The 25,601-nt window shown below is 39.0% G+C and overlaps 1 protein-coding gene across 4 annotated transcripts; it reads right to left on the bottom strand.

Moving 5' to 3' along the window:
- Positions 1-1,727: 1,727 nt before the first annotated feature.
- LOC137278512 (neuroglian-like) lies at positions 1,728-25,372 on the bottom strand. 4 transcript variants are annotated; one of them, XM_067810881.1, is made up of 15 exons: positions 25,006-25,372; positions 24,340-24,473; positions 18,178-18,280; positions 17,668-17,861; positions 16,596-16,784; positions 16,020-16,154; positions 11,333-11,429; positions 10,176-10,363; positions 9,186-9,344; positions 8,747-8,890; positions 7,567-7,878; positions 6,319-6,450; positions 5,665-5,749; positions 4,925-5,043; positions 1,728-2,920 (listed from the first exon to the last, which is right to left on the bottom strand). In XM_067810881.1, the coding sequence occupies exons 2-15, from the start codon at positions 24,404-24,406 to the stop codon at positions 2,880-2,882; spliced, it is 1,965 nt and encodes a 654-aa protein (XP_067666982.1). In that variant the 5' UTR covers positions 24,407-24,473; positions 25,006-25,372; the 3' UTR covers positions 1,728-2,879. The 4 variants fall into 4 exon arrangements, with proteins under 4 accessions (XP_067666982.1, XP_067666983.1, XP_067666981.1 ...); XM_067810882.1 differs by having other exon boundaries at positions 24,884-25,279; XM_067810880.1 differs by having other exon boundaries at positions 1,728-5,043.
- Between the last annotated feature and the right edge of the window lie 229 nt (positions 25,373-25,601).

Here is a 25,601-nt window from a genome sequence, read left to right as displayed (position 1 = left end):
GGAAGGTTCTACTGTCTGTTTATTGATTTCTCTAAGGCCTTTGATACAGTTAATCACAAAATTCTTCTGTCAAGTCTGAAAAGAGTTGGTGTGGGTGGTAAATTCTATAACATCTTGGTATCAATGTATGATAGGTTGTCAGCCTGTGTTAGAACATCTAAAGGTCTGTCAAGCTATTTTGATTGTAGTATAGGTACTAGGCAGGGCTGCATCCTCAGTCCCCAACTGTTTATTATCTTCATTAATCAGCTCATGCAAAGTATGGAGCAATTTGGCGGCCGTGGTGTATTTATTTCACCTAACGTTAATAACCTATATGCTCTAATGTTTGCGGATGATGTTTCCTCAGTCTCAGATACAGCATTCCAGCTACAGAAGAAGATTCATGGCCTTGAGAATTTTTGTCGAGTCACTGGTATGAAGGTCAATATTGATAAGACTAAGGTTATTGTGTTCAGAAATAGTGGGCCCCTTAGACAGTATGAAAAGTGGTTTCTTTTAGGGCAAAAGCTGGAAGTTGTTTCATACTACAGGTATTTGGGTATCGTGTTTACTCCTAGGTTAGTGTGGACTAAAGCTCACACTACTCTTGCATCACAAGCCAATAAAGCCGTTATGGCTATCTTTAGATTCCAAAAACGTGTAGGTTTTCTGTCATGTGCAGATCTTTTTAGAATATTTGATGCTATGGTAAAACCGATTCTCTGCTACGGTTCAGAAATTTGGGGTGTTACCCACTGTAAAATCATCGAACAAATACAGATAAAAACATGTAAATATTTCTTAAAAGTTGGTAAAAATACTTGCAACAACATGGCACTAGGTGAATGTGGCAGATTCCCTCTTCAGCTTACTTATATGTCAAAGGCAGTTAAATATTGGTGTAGACTTTTAACTCTCCCAAGTTGTAGGTTGCCCCACCAGTGTTATTTAATGCTAAAGTCACTAGATGAATCTGGACGAACGACTTGGGCATCTCATATCAAGAATATATTATACAGACTTGGGTTTGGCTTTGTCTGGATTGCACAGGATATTGGTAATATTGATGTATTCATGTCTGTTTTTAAACAAAGACTATCTGATAATCTTTCACAAGACTGGTTCTCATCGCTACATAATACAACCAAGTGTTCTAATTATATACTCTTTAAGTCCACCTTGAATGTCGAATCTTATCTCTCTATAGATATTGCCCCATATTTGAGAAATTCTTTAACAAAATTTAGATGCGGCAAATATAAACTTTGTTCTGAGACTGGCAGATACAACAATATCCCTTATGATTCAAGATTCTGTCACTTTTGCTATCAAAAGAATTTGTATGTAATTGAAGATGAAATACATGTTTTACTTTATTGTAAAGCCTACCTAGACATAAGAAAAAAGTTTCTGGATAAATATTTGAAACACCCTATATCACAACACAGTTTTATAAACATTATGACCTCAAAAAATATAGATGTTATAAAAAACTTATGCCTATTTTTATATAATGTTGGGAAAATAAGAGATTCTGATGTATTTAGATAAACGCATGTAAATTCTAATTATACCTATGTTTGTATTTTGGGCCACTGGCCTATTACTGAATAAAATGTCTGTCTGTCTGTCTGTCTGTCTGTCTGTCTTATGTGCATCAGTGACGGAGCATAGGTACAAAGAATTCAAACTCCCAAACAAAACAAAAGAGCTGTCGGAAAGAGAATGAAACAGAAAGGGGCAAATAAAAGTAACAAAATCAGGTTTATTTGAATAACACGTTTGGAGGCATAGTTAATAAGAAAGGTCTGAGAATGAACTGACATATCGTGAAATAAAGCTATCATGCGGAGTAATACTGATTGATCTGAAGCCTAAGAAGCATTGCACAATGACTGGCGAAAACGAAACATCTAAAACAGACAATCAGCACTACGATGTCATCTGGAGGTTAACACCTTTCGCACGTGTATGATAACATGTAATAAATAACAGTAAATATACACGGAGGGCACAAAATTAACCTGATGGCAGTGTACACATATTTATTATATACATACATACAAACATATAATAAAAGACACATAACTATGTATATGTAACAATGATACAGATTGTAATGCTAAATCAAACAATTATATGATACAATTTGCATAGTTGATTACAGCACCGATTTTTAACATATGAAGTAGATGCAAGTACTAGTTGCAGTAGATTATTGGCATGAAGTAGATGCAGCGGATTATCGGTATGGAAGTGGTTGCAGCAGATCATCACCGAGAAGCGGTTGCAGTAAGTGGTTGCAGTAGATTTTCGCCAGAAAGTGGTTGCAACAGACTATCGCCAGGATGTGGTTGCAGCACGTGTAATCAGTAAAGCAAATGAAGAAGATGAACGGTGCGATGAGCTTAGTAGTTGTTGTGGATGTACATCACTTTCAAGTTGCACTAGATGTAAGCCGTGAAGTCGTTGTACTATATGTAAGCCGTGAAGTCGTGGCACTAGATGAGCTGAACGAGGCACTTGCGGCAGAGCATCCAAACTGGTATTGGCCGTTGATGCATGGCACGATCTAGTTCCAATAGGCGTTAAGCGATGAAGTAGCTACGACAGATATGGCAGTGAAGCAGATACACAGCATGTTGTCTAACCTCTAGTGGCACAGTAGAAGTAGTCGTTGCAGAGTTGCCGTCGTTTGTCCAAGAGGCGGTTGTTCGTTTCCATGAGCAGTGATACTTGCAAAACTCATTCTCGCTCTTGTAGTTGTAAATGTCTTGATTGGTGAATAATATTTACTACATGAACTTGCAAGCAGTACTTTTCTGTCGTTAGTTGTTCAACTACAAGAGGTACCCGTAGCACTAGTAGGATTAGTTTGACGGTGCGGAGAGTACCCACTAGTCCTTCTGTGCAGGTTGCTGGGGCAGCAGCGGCTTCTCTAGATAAACAGGCAGTAAGACAGTTGCCAGGCCATGTTAGAAGCGAACAGCAAAGGTATAGAAGATTCATTCGAGTGATTTATGAAAGTACAAATTGATCAAAATTCTTGTGAAGAATTGTATAGTTAGCCTTCAGTCCACAAATGTTTAATGTCATGTACATCAAAGTATGTCGTAAAAATAGTTGTGTTGATGTACAGTGAAATGGTGACAATGATAATGCAGACATTTATATGTCTCCACGCTAACACATAAACATGTAACCATAGAGATTTATATATATGTGTAATACGGCCAGACAGTAGATTTGTACCATATTCCAGGGACTTACTTACGGATATGAATCAAACGTGTTTTCGACATACAAACATACATAGATACACAAATCACACGGTACATGGTACGTACACGACGTGCGGGGAGAAATGATTTGCTTGCTATATGGTTAGCGAGACATACTAGCATTAAAGAGACAGCAATGTTCTTCTGAACACAGTAATGAATACAGATTTATCTCCGCTTATGAATATACATGATGATTGTTAATGGTAAATGGTAAACAGACATTATATACAACGATCAAAGGACTGTTTCAACGAATGATAGTTATTTACTCCAAAACGTATTAAAATCCACAGATAATACTGTAGCTTGTGTCACCGTTCCAACGCCTCAATACAATTGTCATAACCTGTTGGTTTCTTGAGATCAGCAATCTGACAAAATAGAATTAGTATCTAGTCTGCATGTTGCAAGTGCGCTACATATACAGAGGGCAAAAATAGGAGATCACCTGAAAGCACAAATGTTCCCTTATTTTTTCATGTATTTTTCATAAGCTGTGCTGCACAAAGCTTGTGAAGAAAGGACCACTTGTCCTTTCATGTAATCCCTTTTTTCCCTCAGGATATTTTAGGTACACGTTAGTAGCACAGAACATGTGACTGTATACAATGTCTAGCAAGATTAAATATTTAGTAAGTTAGGTTTTAAATGTTTATCAAGGATGACTACTATTAGGTAGGCAAGCGTATTAGACGATGAATTAGTTAATAACTAGAATTGCCGAGTATTGTCTCACACTTTGAATCAATTGCAGACGAACCAAAACATTGAAGCAAACTTTGTCCACCAAAGTACGAATACGGTTCTATACGGGTTTTGAATGTCAGGTATATCTGGTACACCTGATCGAACGTATCATAGATGGTGATACATGTAATTCAGTACAACGCCAGGCAATGACGATTTGTCTCAGTTACAAGCCGAAAGAGATTTCATTGGGTATACGAGACAACTTAGAGATGAAAATTGTATGGATAGATCACTGAAAATCAACGATGACACCAGGTGTTCGCGAAATGGTTCAGCATATGCTGTTCTCATTGGAACCCAAGAAATTAGTATGCATTATCGTCGTCAGCCACCTGGTGTCTTAAATACACTTTCACTTCACTCTATGACTACTTCCCAGGAAGTAAATATTAGTAAAGCACAGACGTCTAAACAAATGAATCGAGCCTGGAATCGCACAAGATGAATCTGTCCGCGTATTATTTACTGGAACCATCCTTTCTGTTATTATGTTTCCTGAGATTCTGCACACTTAGGACGCAGGACAACATCCTGTTAATGCTGCCCTCTTTATCATATTAGGCCAGTTAGATTGGCTATCTAATCTACGTTTAGGTCACGATTTGGTGTATGACTCTCCTCATAAGGTTCAAGATGTTACGATGAAGGCGTATCTATCAAGATAAGGTTTCCAGCATGGATGTTTCTGTACCATTGTCAGGTGGGTGAGAGAATATCATTGAAGACACATTGGATGCAATTACATTACACCCATCGACAAATGAACGTAATGGATGTCATTGTATCCAGTAGGTAATGATATGCTAAAGTTTCTTGATCTTGATCTTAAGCTTGACTTTCTTGATGTGCATAGCGTCCAGCATTAGCATAACGGGCGTCGTCACCGTAAAAACCGGCGTTATATTTACCACTATGATCTCTTCTATTTCTGTACTCATCCATTGAGTCAGTCTCGTCATCATTGACCTCGTAAGCAGCGTTATTGGCTGGTCGTTTCTTCTTGGTGAACGTATCATCGTCCTCGGGCCTGCAACAGTTATGGATGGGTGAGGTGAAGTGAGTGTTAACATGGACTTATGGCTCTCATTTTCCAAATTTATGCAGGTGGCTGTCTGGGTTTGCTTCCTTGTACCAGTTTGAACATTTCGGTTATATTGTGTGGGCCCACTTTTATATCACACCGCAGTCGTGCATGGACACGTCTCTCAGAGACATTATAGTTACAAGGACTGTGGGGTAGCCTAGTGGTTAAAGTGTTCGCTTGGCAAGCCGGAGAGCTGGGTTCGATTCCCAACATGGATACGATGTGTGAATGCAATTTCTAGTGGTGTGATTTTGCTGGAATATTGTTAAAAGTGGCTAGTTCTAGTAAGTGCAACTTTCTCAGATCAGATGTTCTTTTAGTATAACACGTAAACAGTTGCACTGACCGTCCGCTCATCGGCCTGACTAGACCATCACGTCATGATAAGAGCGTGTTCAAATTGTCTTGCACACACTGTTACTTTTCACTTGTGACAAATCTTCGGATACATTTATATTATCCTACTGTTTTTTCATAACTAAGAGGCAAGTTTAATATAGATCAGTAATCACAAGCCCCAAACCACTTATTGTTCACGTAGATCAATCATGACTCAATACTAACTCTATTCTGGCAACATTGTGGAACTTGTGATCTTCTAAATCTTTGTCCGGGTCAAGGTAGACAGCGTTGACCTCTGTTGCATAGACTAAAACAAAACATGAAACTTTTCACAACAGAATGAAAATAAATTCAACTGCATGTGACCTCAGTTCCATATGTGAGAAGCAGGGATAGTTAGATGGACTCTACATCGAGAAGGACATCCTCAGATCATTATGTCATGGGCAGTGAATCCCTTTTAACACGAGACCTGAGTATGATATAACCAACTTGACAACTGCTTGTCACGGTTAGTGAGTGAGTTTAGTTTTATGCCGCACTCGGCAATATTCCAGCTATTTGGCGGCGGTCTGTAAATAACCGAGTTTGGACCAGACAATCCAGTGATCAACAGCATAAGCGTCGATCTAAGCAATTGGGAACCGATGACCTGTGTCAAAAATGTCAGCGAGCCTAACCACCCGGTCCCGTTAGTCGCCTCTTACGACAATCATAGTCACGTTTATGGCAAGCATGGGTTGCTGAAGGCCTATTCTAACCCGGACATTCTCGGGTCTTGTCAATGTTAACTTGTAGTGACAGAGACATACATGATATCATCATAAATGTGTAGAAAGAGTTACTTCATGCACCATTGTAAATCCACCAGCTTACCTTTGTAGGAGCCTTCATCCTGTTTCCGCTTGCAGCAGAAGCAGATGAGTAAGATGATGATGATGAGTATGAGGAGCAGTATCACCACCACGATCCACCACCACGGGAAAGCTGCGGCTGCAGGGCCACCATCTGCAAAATCATTGATAGTTGAAACGTCGAAAATAATGATTACAGGTGACGTGTTAACGTTCCTGTTCCAGTGAGATTCTTACAAGTACATTACTTGAGGTTTGTTTTGGAGAAAAGCCTCTATGCGTTAATAATACATCACGAAATGTATGTCAAATATTGGGAAATGGAATATGTATCAAATGTACATTTCCGATTGTCTGAAGATAAACGGGACAAAACCATTTTCCTGGTCATGGACACACATGCTAAAAAGGCTGTATTTATCAAACAACTTAAGTCACTAATAAATCTTAAAACCTCAGTTTTCTGGATTTTTTTACTTAAGTATGTCATATTTATCAACAGACTTAGAGTTAAGTTTTGTTACTTTTTAACCATATTTATGACTCCCCTTGCTAGGCGTAAATCAACTTGTTTTGACTTAAGTCATGTAAAACAAAATGGCTGCTACGTGTATTCCAAGAGTATTTAATTAAAGAAGAGACGTTCTGCATACATTAAATGAAAACGTGTTGCTACAGAGGTAGAGATTGGACGGAAACAGTATTGTTTACATCTGTGATCTTGTCGAACACGAACTAAGTCCGGTAACGCATGGACTCCGACTATGAAATGTGTCTATGAATCGCAAACAAATCGATGAAATCAATGAAAGCATTATGTTTGAAGAAATATATAATCAATGAAAGCATGGATGAAAAAATGAATGAATGTATTTAACTAAAAAATCCTCTTCCCTTTACTTGTTTCTAAAACGAAAGATAAAAAGGAAGATATTACTGCACGTGGGCAAAATGTGAGATCCATTAGAACGGTTAGAACTGTCCTGATATTAGTTACAAGATCCAGAAGCATTGTTTTCTTGTAAACACTAGATCAACACGGATAACTTTCACTACAGACGACGAACTTAAGTTTAAACGCCAGGATGTCAGATTCTATCATTCAACATTTATTTACCGATTTTCAAAATATTTGGATTATGTTATTAAAATTTAACCATCAAAACTAAATTTTTAGGAATGTTCCGGTAGCATTACATTTTCACAAAGGAGAGCCGAGCTATAAAGGGAAAAAAATAAATCAGATCAATGTCATTTGAGCTTCACCAACCTCCACCCTTCGGTTTGACTTCAATTGTTACAGTGTAGGTTTCGTATTGGTGATACATTTCCCGGTAGTAAGTGCCAATGACCTCTTCAAACTCGGCGTCAGTGAGGCCTGACGTGTCGATGTAGGCTTCCTGTGTGGCCGTGTTGAAGATCACGTGGGGAGGCAGATTATTTTCGTAGGTTTGATTCTTGAAGTACCATCTTTCTCTCAAAGTATATCCTGGATCAGTCGTAGCCTTTACTGTCAGGTTAACGCGATCGCCCTTGGCGATTTCCTGAACTGGCGGGGGACGCTCAGTTATTACGATTGGTTCTGGAAGAAATATTTTAAATCTTAACTCAGGTAGCGACTTGGCTTGAATATTTTCCAAAAATATAACGAACTACACTGAACATATATTAGCAACATAGCACATAGCAGAAAAAACAACAAAAAACATGTTCGTAACCCTAAATTGATATGCATATCGTGAATATTGTCGCCTGATGGTGTTATCAGAAATTATTTTTGGAAGGTCTGCGAGAGAACTTTGGCGGTCTGGTACGGAACTGATATTATATCAGTCCCATTTTGAGTTACACTGGATAAGCGCAAAAAACACATAACAGGTGTAACCTGTGTACCAGATGCGCCGCGAATCATTTTACGGCCTCATCAAACAGGTGATTTCTTAGTTAATGTATGCTTCCTCAACCTCGACTTTAAATATAGAAATACGGTGTAATTACAATTCAAAATGAAAATTCATTTGTAAATACCATTTTCTCATGACACAAGAAATTGGAATTCAGTGGAACCAACGCTGTTTATGGTGTCTAATTTCACTTTCACACGAGAAAATTCGGTCATGGTCTGAATAGGCGAATGAGACTCATGTTTCGGTATGAACCCCTTTGCCTTCAGAAAACTTAATAATGACATCAGTCTTGGTAGCCAGTGAAATGTATTCACTCATTTTCTGTCTATCTGAAAATTGCATACATATATTCTTGCTTATTCTGACTTGCGGTACTTTTGCGTGTTAGTGTGTACTGAACTGAAATGTTGGTTTGGGTGCAAGCTCATTATGTTTGAAGAAATATATTATTTCTAGCGAATGGGTAACTCAAGAAACTATTTCTGTCTAGCAATAAACCTTTCAACTGTAGTTATGTCGACCCGTTATTGTCCTACTACTTACCAATGATGTTGAGACAACCATTAGCAAACTCATATCCCACAGTGTTGCTGACGTTGCATTGGAAGCACTGGATATCGTCTGGCTTTTGTAGACCTACGACTGTTAGGACCTTTCCAGCATCACTGAACAGAAACTTGCCGTTACCTACAATTTGATAACATATTTGAAATAATTATCTATCACAAAGAGACGTTCGAGGTATATGGAAGCAGTCTGTAAATAATCGCGTCTGGACCAGACAATCCAGTGATCAACATGACCATCACTCTACGTAACTGGGAACCGATGGCATGTGTTAACCAAATCAACGATCCACCACCCGATCCCGTTAGTCGCCTCTTATGACATGCATGGTGAAGGCCAGTTCCAGCCCGGATATTCACTGGTCTAAATAAACACTGAACTGATACGGCGACGCATGGAATACAGACCGTCTTACCTGGAGGATTTTGTATGTCAATTTGATTCCCATTAATGTACCAGTCGGGAATGGGAATGGCATCCTCCCCTGCTGCAGCCCGGGACTTGCAATAGAAGACGGCATCCCTGCCCGCAGGTACAGTCTGGTCACTTAAAGCCTTCTCCCATATTGGGCCAGCTGAAACATAGACAACAAAGTTGTCTCACACGTAATCCAAATACAGATAGAATTTGGGGAATCGGGAATGGGGAATTGGGTCGGCTGAATCAGAGAGGACAAAGTTTCACACGTAATCCATAATATCGATTGAAACTGGAGGATCTGTTGAATACAATATTGTTAATGTTAATTAATATTCCAGCTATATTTCTGTAAATGTCAGTCAACGAGACTAACCACATGATCCTGTTAGTATTTCATTCAGTTATCACAGTATGTCAACGTGACGGTGGTCGTAAACATGATATCTCTTTGGTGAAAGACACAAGTAACGACAACAAATAAAGGAAGTGTCGGCTAAAATAATCGGATAATCGGAAATATCGTCGATAGGAAGAGTTGTTGACGATTATCTATACCGTATATTAACTTTTGTGAGAGAAAAAGATTATTATTTTCTCACACAATATACAATCTTGACACTATAATCATGACCAGCTTTTTAATTATGTTTAGAACTCTGTTTTTCTAACAGTCCATGCAAAAACATGTCACTAATCACCGGTAATGTGACATATACTGAGGGGAAAAAATAAGAGATCACATGAAAGCACGTTTCTTCACACGTTGTGTACCGCTGTGACTGAGTAAGTGCATTTTAGGCCGCTTTTAGTGATATTCCAGCAATATCACGGCAGGGGACACCAGATATGTTATTCATTCAGTGTAGCCATGTGCGGAATCGAATCCGAGTCTTCAGCGTGACGAGCAAACGCCTTAACAACTGGGCTACCTCTCCACCCCACACAATGAAAAAGACAGAACCGAAAAGTGTACAGAAGAACTTACACGTCACATCCAGAAAGATGGATACTTGGACTGTGCCGGCAGTGTTCGACCCAACGCATGTGTACATGCCCTCGTCATTTTCATCCAGACGTGCTATCAACAGTTTCCTGTTGTCCTTGTCGAACGCGTATTTATTACTTGCTGAGATGGTGCTACCGTCCTTCTGCCATGTCACCGTAGGGAGAGGGCTGAAAACACAGGTACAAACAGTTCAAGTGCAATGTTCTCAAGTACAGTATTCACCCTAATAACATCAGAAGGCGTACACGACAACATGCCAAAAGCTTCGGACGCAATGTTCTCAAATACAGTATTCATCCTAATAAACGGTTTAGAAAGCGTACACGACAACATACCAAGGGTTTAAATGAGTTAATACCATAACGATCGTATATGATGTTATTTACTCTCTTTCTGATTCATTTTCTTTTGTCTCTTGGATGTGCTTAAGAACGGGATATGCTAATGTTTCGCTAACGTTTTGTATGGGCCATTATTTCATAACAATTTGTGCTAATGATATACTAGTCGGAACGCAATGTTGGTACTAGATATTCCTAATGAATATAGAAAGGTCATTGATTTTTTGTTTGTTTGTTGTTGTTTTTTGTTGTCGTTTTGTTTGGGGTTTTTGTTGTTTTTTGCATTTATGTTTTATTGGTGTGTGTGTGTGTGTGTGTGTGTGTGTGTGTGTGTGTGTGTGTGTGTGTGTGTGTGTGTGAGATATTTCATTCTTACAGTCTGTGAAAGTGATGCAGGAGTTTCAATAATGACGCTCTAAAAACTAATGGACCCTGATAATTAATTGCCGACTGGAACATGGGAGAAATATCGGAGTCAATAAATATTGATATGATAAAAATGAATGGTTTGAGAGTACATCACTAACACACTTATGACGTAAAATGTAAATTTTTTTTCATGTGTACAATTTTCATTTTTAAATAAAAAAGGCTAGAAACAAACAGTAAGAAGTGTGTGATGCAGGGCGATAGTCAAAATGAATGTTTATACCATAATTAATTGACCTACTTGAAAACCGCAAAAATCAAGAAAAACACAAATACCTGTATGCAAAAAAAACCAAAACATGTCAATGTTAAATATATCCGTATGAGCTAATTTATGAAACATACCAAGAAACAAACAACACTTACAATCCGCTGTACACGCACTCCAACGCTGCTGTCTGGGACCGTATAAATATTGCAGGTTTAGTTTCATACTCGAGTTTAGGCTTCATATATGGTTTAGCTGAAACAAAATTACAATTATAGATTGATGGAAATGTCTGCTGAGTCATGAAAATGGCAGTATACTGGATAACTCGATAGGTAATTGAAAAGTAACAGACATCACAGTACACTTGATCCATAACATAAGACGATTCAGAGTCCATTGTTTTAAAACGTCTATTCAAGGATCCTGATAAAGGTTTCAGAGGGCGTGCACGACAAGATGTCAAAAGGTTCTGACACAGTGTTATCACTGAGTAAGTTTAGGTTTACCCCGTATTCAGCGATATTGAAGCTATATTGTGTGTAAACAATCGACCCTGAACCAGACAATCCTGTGATCAAGAACATGAGCATCGATCTGCGCAACTGGGAACCAGTGACATACGTCAACCAAGTTAACGATATCACGGCAGGGGACACTGTTAGTCGCTTCGTACGACAAGCATAGTCTAGTTTATGGCAAGCATGGGTTGCTGAAGACCTTCACGGGTCGCAATGCTCTCAAATACAACATTCACCCTAATAAACGTTTCAAAAGTCGTACACGACCACATGCCAAAAGTTCTGACACCATATTCTCAAATAGTTTTCATCCTAATACGGTTCAGAAGGCGTTATAAGAACATTATAAGAGACTCTCATTATAGCATGAGAGGCTCAAGGCTTCAGTACAATATACCAGAATCACATGCTTCCAAAGTGAGGACCGTATGGAAACTCAAAGGGACACAGACCGGTGACAGCAGTGATTGGATGAAATGGTGTAAGAAGTTTGTGTGATTTAATAGCACATCCATTCAGTAATTAAAACTGACCACAATTTTAAGTATTTAGTAGTGCTGTGATTTTTATCACCATGGCTTATGCTTATGTGTGTACAGATATTTTCAAGTACCTGACATTTGATGCGGAATGGAGGGTTGATGTGTTCCGCTTCCTGTGCTCGGAAAATTAGCCGGACAAGTTGGACAGAACATGTGTTTAACTGTTCTGTTGTTTTAAGGCAAGGCTGTACCCCTATGTACATGGAATGGCTGTTGACATCCTGAGCAATTTTTGAAAAAAATATAGGGTTACTACAGAAGCCTGCGGGAAACCATTCGATGTGGTGTAACCTCAAGTCCACGAAATGCAAATGCACTGTCCGCGCACATTCCCTCCACACGCTAGAAACCGCATACAGTGAAATCAGGATAATGAGCCCTATAACATGAGGTCCCTTTGTGCAAACTCCCTACCGATTCATACACGATCTCACTTTAATGTACAGCTTCTTATGCTAGTATTCATGGATCAGTGCCGTGAGACAATGGAAACAAAGAAATCTGGAAATAATGTCTATCAATTGGCTCACACACGAAAACTGGCTTCATTATTTAGCAGACACAATCACAACGTTTACAACGGCGTGGTTCTTCCATGACATTCCCAATGTCCTAACAATCACTTTCCACGAAAACTGGCTTCATTATTTAGCAGACACAATCACAACGTTTACAACGGCGTGGTTCTTCCATGACATTCCCAATGTCCTAACAATCACTTTCCACGGAAACTGGCTTCATTATTTAGCAGACACAATCACAACGTTTACAACGGCGTGGTTCTTCCATGACATTCCCAATGTCCTAACAATCACTTTCCACGAAAACTAGCTTCATTATTTAGCAGACACAATCACAACGTTTACAACGGCGTGGTTCTTCCATGACATTCCCAATGTCCTAACAATCACTTTCCACGAAAACTAGCTTCATTATTTAGCAGACACAATCACAACGTTTACAACGGCGTGGTTCTTCCATGACATTCCCAATGTCCTAACAATCACTTTCCACGAAAACTGGCTTCATTATTTAGCAGACACAATTACAACGTTTACAACGGCGTGGTTCTTCCATGACATTCCCAATGTCCTAACAATCACTTTCCACGGAAACTGGCTTCATTATTTAGCAGACACAATCACAACGTTTACAACGGCGTGGTTCTTCCATGACATTCCCAATGTCCTAACAATCACTTTCCACGAAAACTGGCTTCATTATTTAGCAGACACAATCACAACGTTTACAACGGCGTGGTTCTTCCATGACATTCCCAATGTCCTAACAATCACTTTCCACGAAAACTGGCTTCATTATTTAGCAGACACAATCACAACGTTTACAACGGCGTGGTTCTTCCATGACATTCCCAATGTCCTAACAATCACTTTCCACGGAAACTGGCTTCATTATTTAGCAGACACAATCACAACGTTTACAACGGCGTGGTTCTTCCATGACATTCCCAATGTCCTAACAATCACTTTCCACGAAAACTGGCTTCATTATTTAGCAGACACAATCACAACGTTTACAACGGCGTGGTTCTTCCATGATATTCCCAATGTCCTAACAATCACTTTCCACGGAAACTGTTTGGTCCAGTCGAAAACTCGTAGGTGTTCGGGCTTTTTTAGTCCTTGTTTCCAAGGCAATTACAACCAATATCCGCTGTTAGTTGTTAGGTCCTTAAAGTTTGTTACCAAACGTTGCCTCATGTATGTTTTGTTTCAATCATAGCTAAGTGCTGCTGCTGCCGATCGAGTCTAGCCCTACACAAGTGCTGTCAATGTGGCAGGAATTAGTAAACGAATTTAAAAGGTGAATTTTCGCTGTCTTGGGTTTCGATGAATCGTGGCGTGTAACTTTTGAAATAATGATCCGATTGTGACCCTTTATGGCACATTTTCGATCCGGGGGCCTCGGCGGGGTCTTACAAATATGGGGAGGGGGTAGTTTTGTCGTTACATCCCTTTCTTTTATATAGTACTAGGGTAGGGTGTATACACCTATATGTCTTCCTAACACTGTTCTAAGCGATACGACCAGTGAAGGTCCTGGGGTAGAACAGGCCTTCAGCCACTCATGCTTGCCATAAAAGGCGACTATGCTTGTCGTAAGAGGCGGTTAACGTGATCGGGTGGTCAGACTCGCTGACTTGGTTGACACATGTCATCGGTTCCCAATTACGCAGATCGATGCTCATGTTGCTGATCACTGGATTGTCTGGTCCAGACTCGATTATTTACAGACCACCGCCGTATAGCTGGAATATTGCAGAGTAAAACTAAACTCTCTCACTCACTTCTAAGCGATACAGGACCCTGTGTCACCACAATCAGATTTAAGTCTATAAATTCTATTAAATGGTTGCATTTGAGCGGCTGATTCCTAGCGCTACGCAGTATAACTGGTTTACCGGTATTAACCGATCCAGACATCAAAACGATACGTATATTGCGATATGCTGAACCAAAACTGGTATTTTCACATGCATTCGGAAACGTTCATAGCACTCGGAAGTCTTCGGATATTGCCGTTTTTTAAATTGTTCCTTTTATTAAAGATTAATCAAGCATAGTGATTTTGTTGCGTTTTGGGGGTTATAAATCCAGCATTTGTTCGAACATAAGTAGTTCTGAGGGTTTTAAAACAGAATTCTTGCAATATAATACAATACATATGCGTCCCTAGCACTGGGCGCAACGACTGTGTATCTGAGCACCAAAAATAGCATAGCAAACGTCCATGTAACATTTGTACATTCATGGTCAATTTGTATTGTGGAATATATACTTATAGGTGAATGTCAGTATAACAATTCCTGTAACAATACTAACTGATCTTAGTTATATAAATATTAGTGAACGCATCCCATAAGTTCAATACAGAATGACGTATATATCTGTTAGGTAATTGAGTACTTTGGTCACTTGCATTCAATATTTATCATGAACACACAATAAAAGAATATATGGTCAAAACCTCAAAACCCCAATCAGTGGACAGATTGTGTTTTAGAATAGGATTCATTGGATTCATTTTGCAATGGGAACCGGAATAAAGAAAGGTCCGAGTAGTTAGGAATGATGCGGTGTCAAGGATATCCATAATTACATATCTGTTTCACAAGACTAAGGTCACACACATACCATATTTAGCGACTTTTTAAACATGGAACATGTTTACGTCCACTGATATACGTGCATATTGAGTTGGTTTCAAAGAGCAATGCCCCTAGGAAAAAGTATTGTTACACCGTGATAGTACAGTCATTTAACATTCACTGCAAGGGAGACAACTGCCAAATTAATCACTGTATGAGTATACGATTGATATCTTGGATAGCTAAATATTTTATGAGAGGAAGACGTAATGAATATTTTAATGTCCACGTTGGGTAATTTCTGCTGTCGTCATTTTGATTTCAATTTTGTACACATTTTGATCTCATTTTCGGAGACTGCAACGCGTGTGAGTTTTAAATATGATGTGACATTAATATTCTGTAGCACATTCAATACTGAAAATATGAATAGCTAGGAATCTGCGACAATATTATCTCTTGATGGTTTCACTAGGATTATAGCAAGTGTTATAACAAACCATATCGCCACACCATTATACATGCAGATACATGTAATGCGATACAAGCAGAAATAAGCGTTATACATTGTCTATGAAGAAAGGAATAGTGATATAAACAATGTGAAACAATATTGACATGAACAATACGTTCAGTTAAAATTTGCATCTGATACAAAGTAATCGATACTCACTAGCAACCGCAGTAACTGTCACACTCTTTGGACTGCCCAGTTGAATGGTATCGAGGATATTATTATATATGGCACACTTGTACAGGTCGGCGTTAGTCTGATCACTTGGTTCCAAGTAGATGAAATGAAGAGTCCCTATAATGTTATACAAAGATTTTTGAAAGTGGAATATATTGTTTCATTGAGTGTGTGATATGAGAATCCAACATATTAACTTGCTTCCAGTTGAAACCATATTCTAGTTTCATCGTTCAATGAAAGAGATAGAAGTGTTAGTAAAATTGTAATTTATTATATACAAATATATAATTATCTATATACATTTGGGTATACCATGATTTAAACCTGTTGCAAAGCTGTTTCTTAACACAGTAGCTGATTGGGGGTGGGTTTTTTTCACCAAGAAATATATTTGATAAGCTCTGATAATCAATACAGGACTAGGCACTAGTTTGCCGTGGGCTGTTTTGTCAAATCTCAAATTGTTTTGCCATCACTGGATCTTTCAAATATGTAACGCTCTTTAACAGTGACACCGGCATCCAACTAAACACTTTATCTCCATTCAAACGTTACCTTCATCGTCAATATGGATTCTGTCGTTTTCCTCCACTTGTGTTTTAGCACCAGTTGTTGCCTCCAAAAACCAGCTGAATTTAGCCTTTGGGACACTTTCCGGAACGTCTGTACACAGCAGCTGCGCGTAGGCACCTTCGTTTTTCTGTATGGGTTCAATAGGGATAGCAGGCCAATTGGCACCAAGAGCTGAAAACAGTGGATGATTTGCGTAAGGTCGTTACTTTTCTTTGGATTTTGTGCGGAGAGGTGATTACAACAGCCGATACAGAATCTACCAAAATATAAAAACTGGTTTACTCAGCAGTATGTTCAGACATTATGTGAGCCGCAATAACATCAATAACATCTTGATGGATCTTGACGTTTTGCTATGCATGAATATATTGGTGAGTAAACAGTGAAAACAAAATGTGATATTGATGATTATCATTTAACTGATAGTCGTATCCAAGCGGTGACCATTAAATAGACTTGCTAGAGAGATCCGAAAAGTTTGAGGTACAGCCCGATTTTTTTATACGAGTCCTTCTCAAAGTTTTCCTACGCAGGGTTAACAGAAGCGACAAAACGCTTTCCATATTCAAAAGAAATCCCTGCGACAGGAACTGAAGGCCTCAGTGAACTCCATAATAAGTAGTATGGCAGAAGGGCATCTAAATAAAATGGGGTATCATTGATGCAATTTCCCAAGCTATATTCCATATAATGTAGTATAGATGAAATATTTCCGGTGTGACTGTATATCTTAACTGATTCATTCCCCCTATATTGCACATTTCTAGCGTAGTCTTAAGTTTCGCATCATTGTATTGGTTGACTTATATCAATATATCCCAGCGGTCTACTTCGCAACTAAGTATGAACGTATTGGTCACTACATGTGGGATTACAGCATGGAGCGACCCCTGTTATTCGATTGCATTAATTTTGCATTTTCAAGTTAACGAGTCATAGTCACTGTATTCCGGGTTTCCAGTGTCCGGAAAGACTGGGTTCCGGATTAACAGGTCCAAACTATATTGGTTTTACAGTACAGGTATAACGCAGCCGTGTATAGATGTATACTCACAAACTTCTCTGACGAGGATGACGGGAGACACGGCTACTGGATTGGTCTGTGGATTGACGGTGTTTACGGCACCACACTGGTACTTGCCCTCTTCTCTGTTGGTGAAGCTTGGTATGGTCAGGTTGCCAGAGATAGAATCTACCTGCGTGATACTATCAGAGACGATTATGGTCCCATCTCTATACCATCTGTACCTATAAACAAAGAGGCATCAGTGAGTCTCTGATGATGTGAGTCTCTGATGACTTGTTGCAGTGTTCTAGTGTTCGGAGTTTCATTAAAATCCCTTCGCTTAAACACACGCATGTGAGAACATTATACCGTGGAAGGTTTTATGCTTTGTGTGCACTGGAATAGTCAACCCAACACAAGAACTAAAATAGTTAGTGCACCCGTGTCCACCCAACAAAAGTACTGGAATAGTTAGTAAACCCTTGTCAACCCAACACAAGTACTAGTAGAGTTTATACCAATATATAAAATGCCGTGTGTCCACCGTGTCGAACTTACGTAGGGGCAGGATCACCGGTGGCGTTACAAGTCAAAAGAACTTTGTTATCCGAAATGTATTCTGTGTGACGCGCCATTGGTGATGTAATGTCTGGTGTTGTTTCTGAAAAGAAAGGAATAATATTATATCTTTTATATTCAACAAGACCACCTAATATTTTCACAGTTGAATACTGTATAGAGCATTATAATACAGCCGTACACATGCTGGGTCACGACAGGCCAAAGATGTTATTAGCTAATGACTTCATTAGCGACAGCCGTGCTACAATGTATTGACATGACATACACGCATAACAATAATGAACGATCGCAAACCAAGACCGTGCAGTATTATGATATTGCGAAAAAATGTCTTAAAACCCAGGAAGGCGAGCGGCAAGACTAACAACTCGTCTCTCAAATGAACATATCTTACAGAATAAATAAAGTTTTTAATCAAATAATAATACCCTGGAAATCAAGACTTGCCACAGATTCTAGTCTTGCATAGGCTACAACGGGTATATAGTTATTTCAGGGTCTGCAGCTCGTGAGTATGTTTTACTTGGCCCGGGGTATTAGGCAGTCCCAATGAAGCCAACGGTCAGACTGGCTGAGCTGGTGCACTGCGTGTCCCTGAACCTTGGCCGTACATCGTTACTCACAATAGCTATTATTGTGTTTGTACGAGGAGCTGGTATATTACGTGACGTTTGACAACACACACCACAAACTTTAAAACACGACGTTTCTGAATAGTTATTAAATGTTCATGTAACACGCAGGGTGACACGTTTCACGGTTTCACGCTCCTATTAAACACTGGTGAAGCAGGCCATGCAGTAGAAACGCCCGGCGTACAAACAATACTTTAAAGTGACTCGTTAGACTTCCAGTTTCCCCTTCTATAATACTGAGATGTGGATGTATATAATGCAGCGCCACATGCAGTACCTACAGACTATAATCTAATGGAGGTGATGCTCATAAGAAGAGGATTCATGATTTGTCATTTAATCTTGAAAATATCAGCCAAATCTTGAAGTTATTCAGTGTTGGGCGAGGCATTGAAACGATACAGGTAAAACGTCGCTCATTCACTTTAAGTAACCAACAGAAAGTCTATATAATTTCTCTAACCTGCTCCTCTAGTACAGAAAACATGTCGGTTAAATCTGGGTTTTGACCACAGTCACGTAAAAGCAAGAAAACACTACCAGCGTTGATACTGTATTGATTAAGTATTAGTCCGACAAGGTGAACGCCGGATAGATGATTCACACTTTGGGACATTTACGGTTTTAAAGCCCACCCTCAGTAGGTGGTCAATATTATAAAGCGATTCTACAGCTACACCAGTTGCAAGATAACCTTGAGAAGGCCGATAGGGGCATAACGGTCACTGTCGGAACGGGTCCATTGTCGCGAAGGGGGAACCACGTATCCGCGAAGGCACCCTCACGCCCTTCCCTCCTCCTCCCACGATCACAAATCACCTGATAAGGCCCCAGACGCGTCACCCACAGCAAACACTTCATATCCTTCTCCATTAGTCAACTAAAATCATAAATTACTCTTATCAGTAAAAACTGCAAGGCTTTGGTTTGTCGTCTGCCTTAACGACATTCATCTAACAGTTAGGCAAATGCATGTCTCAAGTATGGCGGACCCTTTTATTAAGCTTGTCTCATAGACCTGAGATCCGATAGATCATGACACATGAATAGCATAGATTTACACGTGAGTGGACGCTACGTCTCTAGGTGTGGCGATGACCTGTCAGTTAGACATGCGTTTTTATTTCCTGTATGTTCTGAGGGTTTGATTTTATTCTTGCAATAGTTACTATGTCAGCTATTTTCCCCTGTCCAGTGAGTAGGGTTAACCCGGAGCTAACTGTGAGAACCCCTCAGCACAGACAACAATACATCCACTGAAAAACAGACAAAGGTGACTTCCGATCCACAGTGTGAGAAATTTAACCTTAGTTTCCCGAATGCGTCAACAACATGACGTGCGCCATAACCGGTTGGTTGTGGCAATATAAATAACAATAAATACTAGCACACATAATTTGTGTGTCTGTTTCAATAAATAACAGACGTATAATAACTAAGAGCACTTCATGTTCCAAGTACTTATCCTTGTGTCCTACACTTATCATCCTTCCGAGAAGATTATAAAGAACTTGCAAATGGATACCTTTAAATAATCACAACGATGGATTAAAAATGTGAAATTGAAAATCGCAAATATGAAAGGCCCACTTCCAGAGAATATACTCCTTGCAATGATAATAAATTATTATCCATCCATAAAATGGGAACAGTTTATGAACTGTACACCATATTAAGTGATGAAGCGCCGTTGTTTGTCACCTGCAGAAGCAAGTAAATTATAGTTGTAATTTTGTGACAGAATGACACACGCGTACAGTAAATTTACACAAAACATGCCCTCTTTACGTTTTAGTCGGACGATTTCCTTGTTTTATTCCAGAATAATTGATAACGGATATCCATCAAGCAGTGTACCATATTTCACCGGATTTGGTTAAAACTTTCATGATTCACCTATGAAGCCTAAAAGGTATACGCTATATTCGTTATTTGCATCAGGTTTTCAACGAATTCATACAGGCAAAATGCAAAATCTTGTTATTAGGTCAGTTTTATACAAGTCTTCAGAATCTGTGTCATATAACTGCCTTTTAGCCTATGAGTGACAAGTACACCTTCGCGTAGAGAACTGCTAGAATCACTGAAATTAATGGTTTACAACTAATCAGTGCAGGTATTTCCATGACCTTTGATTTACATATAAAACACGGATGATTTCAATAATGACACTCTTTATATTCTCACTATTACGCTAAACCAGTTATTTCGGTTTTACCTTCAATTACAAATAATTAGTAAATCAAATGCTACAAAATCCAACAGATTCCATTAGTACCTGATTTCAGTAACGCTAACGTTTAGCCACCGCCATATGACACTATTCATTTATACCTTTTCTAAGACCAACGCTACTTGTATTTGGTATGCACAAATACTGCATATACACAGTGCTATTCACCACTTGATGTCTTAGGTCCAACAGTATTACTTACTATGAAGTACGTAGTACACCTCTCTGTGTGCTACACCTTCTACTGATTCATCACCACCACTGATGCTGTTAAAATGCACGGTGTTTAAGTGCATTTACTGCGGAGAACATCATATCTCAAATAAATCAAATCATCTTACCGTGTACAAATTCAAGTCTCTGCTATGCCTTTTTCTCTTACTGTGTACAACTTCGTACATCTATCTCAAATGTACCAATTCACTTTACTCTGTACATTATTTCTAATATGTATCTGTTCACTCTGTTGTGTACAACATCATTTCTAAAATGTACCTGTTCACTCTGCTGTGTACATCATTTCTGAAATGTACCTGTTCACTCTGCTGTGTACAACATCGTATTTCAGATGTACCAAGTCGTCTTAAATGTGAATGTGTATAACACAATATATCAGATGTACCACGTTACCAAAACTAACAACTAGTCTCTGAAATGAGCATAGTTTACAGATTATAGAAAAAATATAATATAATGAAAAGGAGTACTGTCGAAATCTTGTTTCAGGGTCTGTATGGCAAATAACCATTCCCCTACAGTGTACAACATGATGTCTTATGTGTACTAATTCACTTCACTGTGTACAACATCATATCTCATGAGTACTAATTCACTGTGCTGTATACAACATCATGTCTCATGTGTACTAATTCACTTTGCTGTGTACAACACCATATCTCAAATGCATCAAAGCATTTTATTGTGTACAAAATCAAGTCTCAAATGTACCAATCCACCTTGCTGTGTTCAACCAGATACCATATATGGCCATAGCTCAGATTTACCAACTCACCGTACTGTATTCAACACCACATATCAGATGTACCAATTCATTTTAAATGTGTACAACACCAAATTTCAGATGTACCAATTCATCGTAATGTTTGCAACAACATATATCAGATGTACCAGTTCATCTAAAAATGTGCACAGCAGCATATATCAAATATATACATTCGTCTAAAATGTGTGCAACAACATATATCAGATGTACCAAATCATTTTAAATGAGTAAAACACCATATATCAGATGTACCACTTTATCTTAAATGTGTTCAACACCATATTTCAGATGTACCATTTAATCTTAAAGGTGTTCAACACCACATTTCAGATGTACCATTTCATCTTAAATGTGTTCAACGCTATATTTCAGATGTACCATTTCATCTTAAAGGTGTTCAACACCATATTTCAGATGTACCATTTCATCTTAAAGGTGTTCAACACCATATTTCAGATGTACCATTTCATCTTAAAGGTGTTCAACACCATATTTCAGATGTACCATTTCATCTTAAAGGTGTTCAACACCATATTTCAGATTACCATGTCTTGGATATAACAACGTAGCTTACTATGAATTGTTAGGTACATTAGCTTTCTTACAAAACTCACGGTTTACTTCCTGATCCTTTTTTAAACTGTATAAACTGATAACTTGAATGTAACCATGCTGTGGACTGTGCACATTCCTCGTGTGTAATAATACAGCATAAAGCCCCCAAGCTAGCAATACTGCCCACCATATTCTACTACCTGAATGCTACAGATGTATTAATTAGACTATTACTGATTGTGAATAAAAGTAATACAAGAAGCATTTTAGCAGGATTTGGTATCCAAGGTATCTTACGTTTATTTTAGTTTTGTGTTACGTGTCATACATTTCCAGATGCCTTTGATGTAAAACATCAGGTTACCATGTCTACCTGACACCTTAGATATAACAATCCGGCTTACATCTAGATGTCGTAACTATACCTGATTACAGAAAATACCTTATGCCATTCATGCAACAATACTGTTCACTGCCAATGAAATAACACTCAAGATGTAATTATATCGAGTCCTGTAAGCAACATGATGCTTTAGTTGTAAGTAAACTTCCAGTATCATCCTGCCTTGTGCCTTGTAACACCGCTCCACAATATGTATGAGACTTTTTTAAGCAATACTTTGCATGATGTGCTTCTTTTAGGTCGAACAATAATACATGAGAAGCTGTCAGGTGTACAGTAGCCTGACACATATGTGTAATAGTTGATGTCAAGCCACTATCTAAAACACAAACGCTTGAGAAGCTCACATGACTATCACTTATTTCATGTTAAATATAATGTCAAGGCACCACGTTAACGCACGTCAGATCTAAAACACAAACGCATGGGAAGTTCAAGTGACTGTCACTTATTTCATGCTAAATTTAATGTAAAGGTAGCATGTTAACGCACGTCAGATGTAAAGCACAAACGCATGAGAGGCTCAAATGACTACCACTTATTTCATGCTACATTTGATGCCAGTGCAGCATGTTAACGCACGTCAGATGTGTGCTGAAGCAAGAATATGCATGTACTATGAATGACCATCTGTTATGCTATGTAAATAATCATACGTGTGTCGTGTATATAATGGAATGTCACATCACTTGTTGTGCCTATCCTTGTCCGTATAGCGTTATATTATGTACCACACAAAGGTGTTATCCTAAAGACATAAAACATTCTTATCAACATGCAGGAAGTGAAAATGACTCACGGGAAAGGTGTGTTTATTGAGTCAAATTCAAACCCTTATGTAATAGTGGTGTCATTTAGTAGACTCCAAATAATGCGCAAATGTTTTTCTACTCTACAAGATAAATCCATCAGAAATATATTGTATGTTCAGAAATGCAATCAGACCCTGTGCAATGAATGTTTTATAACTCAACATAAAATCACATCCAATGAGTGTGTCAAATAGGTCAGTTAACTCTTGCTTATACAAACACGGGAGCCTGTTTAATGCAGATACCTCGGGATATATGGCATTATCTTGGCGGAGTTTATAATCATGACACTGATAAGTCTATCAGGGACAGAAAGGTCTTAAACAACATAAGGTCTTAAACAACATGGCGAAACTGAACTGATTCATTTGAATGCCGCAGTGTTGAGTTCATAGTCTAGTTCCATACAGTCACGCTATAGTCACTATAAGGTATGACCTGCCGTTGACAGCAAATACAGGCCTGATCACGTGAATTTCTATTGACAATGGTCTTACCCTGCGCTACAACCCCGTTTAGCTGGGTCAGGGCGAGGAATAAGAATGCGGTGCAGTGCAGTCTCATACTGAAGCGGTGACTCCTTCACTGGGAGGGTGTGCTGGCTAAAACTGTTTGGTCACATACAGGGTACCTACAAATGCAAAAACAAAATAAGATCATGAGGCTTCATGGGCATATGTTTACAGTACATGAAACAGTCGCTGTTACGGTAGTATATGCATTGATTAAACTTTGAAATGTTTATGGCCCCGTGACTAACAAACGTTTGACAATTACACCAATACTCAAATCGTTTAAACTAGCAAGTTTATTAGCCCAGCCTGAAATGTGCTGGCAGATCAATACACCTGCTGGCCTGCCAGGTAACCCAGAGATGTAGCATGGCGGACAGGAAGGACAGCGTGACCGCGTTAGAGATATTCAAAATTCGCCCTGCCCCTAATGGCAAATATGGATTTCAGTTAATAATGGTGTCCCCTAGTAAATGACCTGAACCAAGATTTCACAAACTAAGCCTACCATGACGTAAAGAATACTCACGCAATAATGGCCGATATACGATATCACAGGTATATACGAACAAGGAACGCGCATATTTTCCACCACCTTTGTACATATACGTGGACTGTGTGAGAACTATACCAGTTGTTCTGCGTGCCTACCTTTAGGTGTTGCTGTTGCATTGGCCAAGTAACATCCTGATTCGACACACAGTAGTGAATGTTTCAAAGGTCCGTCATATCGGTGGAGCTCGCCCACACCTGGTTTCAATGCGCTATAAGTATGTCAGCGTGAAGCGGTGAGTGGCTGGGTGACTGGTTGGGTGGCTGTCTGTGTATGGTATTCAAACCGACAGATAACGCTGCTAGCTTGAGTATGGGCAATGCTACGTTGGCTCGACAGCCGTTGACACTGCAATATGTGTGGTTTCAAACATGAATATGTATTTCACACATGAGTGCCTGAACTTTTTGTTGTGCGTCGCGTCCTGCCACATATGGTTATATAATGTATAGTCCAGGCCTTGATATAGTGAGTGAGTGAGTGAGTTGAGTTTTGGAGTGACGAGCCAACTTTTCAACCTCTAGTCTACCCCCAACCACCACTGTATAATCTATGTAACAACATGTATGTTGTGCAAGGGACCCACTAATTATACTGCGCTTCGATGTCATATCAAATATCCAACGTGCGTGCCGCAATTTAATATTCGAAAAAGCTGCTAAATTGTTATGAGTCATGGCAGTGAGTATGACTG

This window comes from Haliotis asinina, chromosome 3 (assembly GCF_037392515.1).
Source record: "Haliotis asinina isolate JCU_RB_2024 chromosome 3, JCU_Hal_asi_v2, whole genome shotgun sequence".
NCBI lineage: Eukaryota > Metazoa > Mollusca > Gastropoda > Lepetellida > Haliotidae > Haliotis > Haliotis asinina.
Note: the sequence above shows the minus strand (reverse complement) of the source record. Positions and strands in the feature narration are given on the sequence as shown.

Coding starts and splice junctions, on each gene's coding strand:
- LOC137278512 (XM_067810880.1), bottom strand. CDS start 24,406: ATGAGACTGCACTGCACCGCATTCTTATTCCTCGCCCTGACCCAGCTA. Junction 10,364..11,332: donor GAGTGCGTGTACAGCGGATT/GTAAGTGTTGTT, acceptor CTGTGTTTTCAG/CCCTCTCCCTACGGTGACAT. Junction 5,750..6,318: donor GGATGAAGGCTCCTACAAAG/GTAAGCTGGTGG, acceptor GTTTTGTTTTAG/TCTATGCAACAGAGGTCAAC.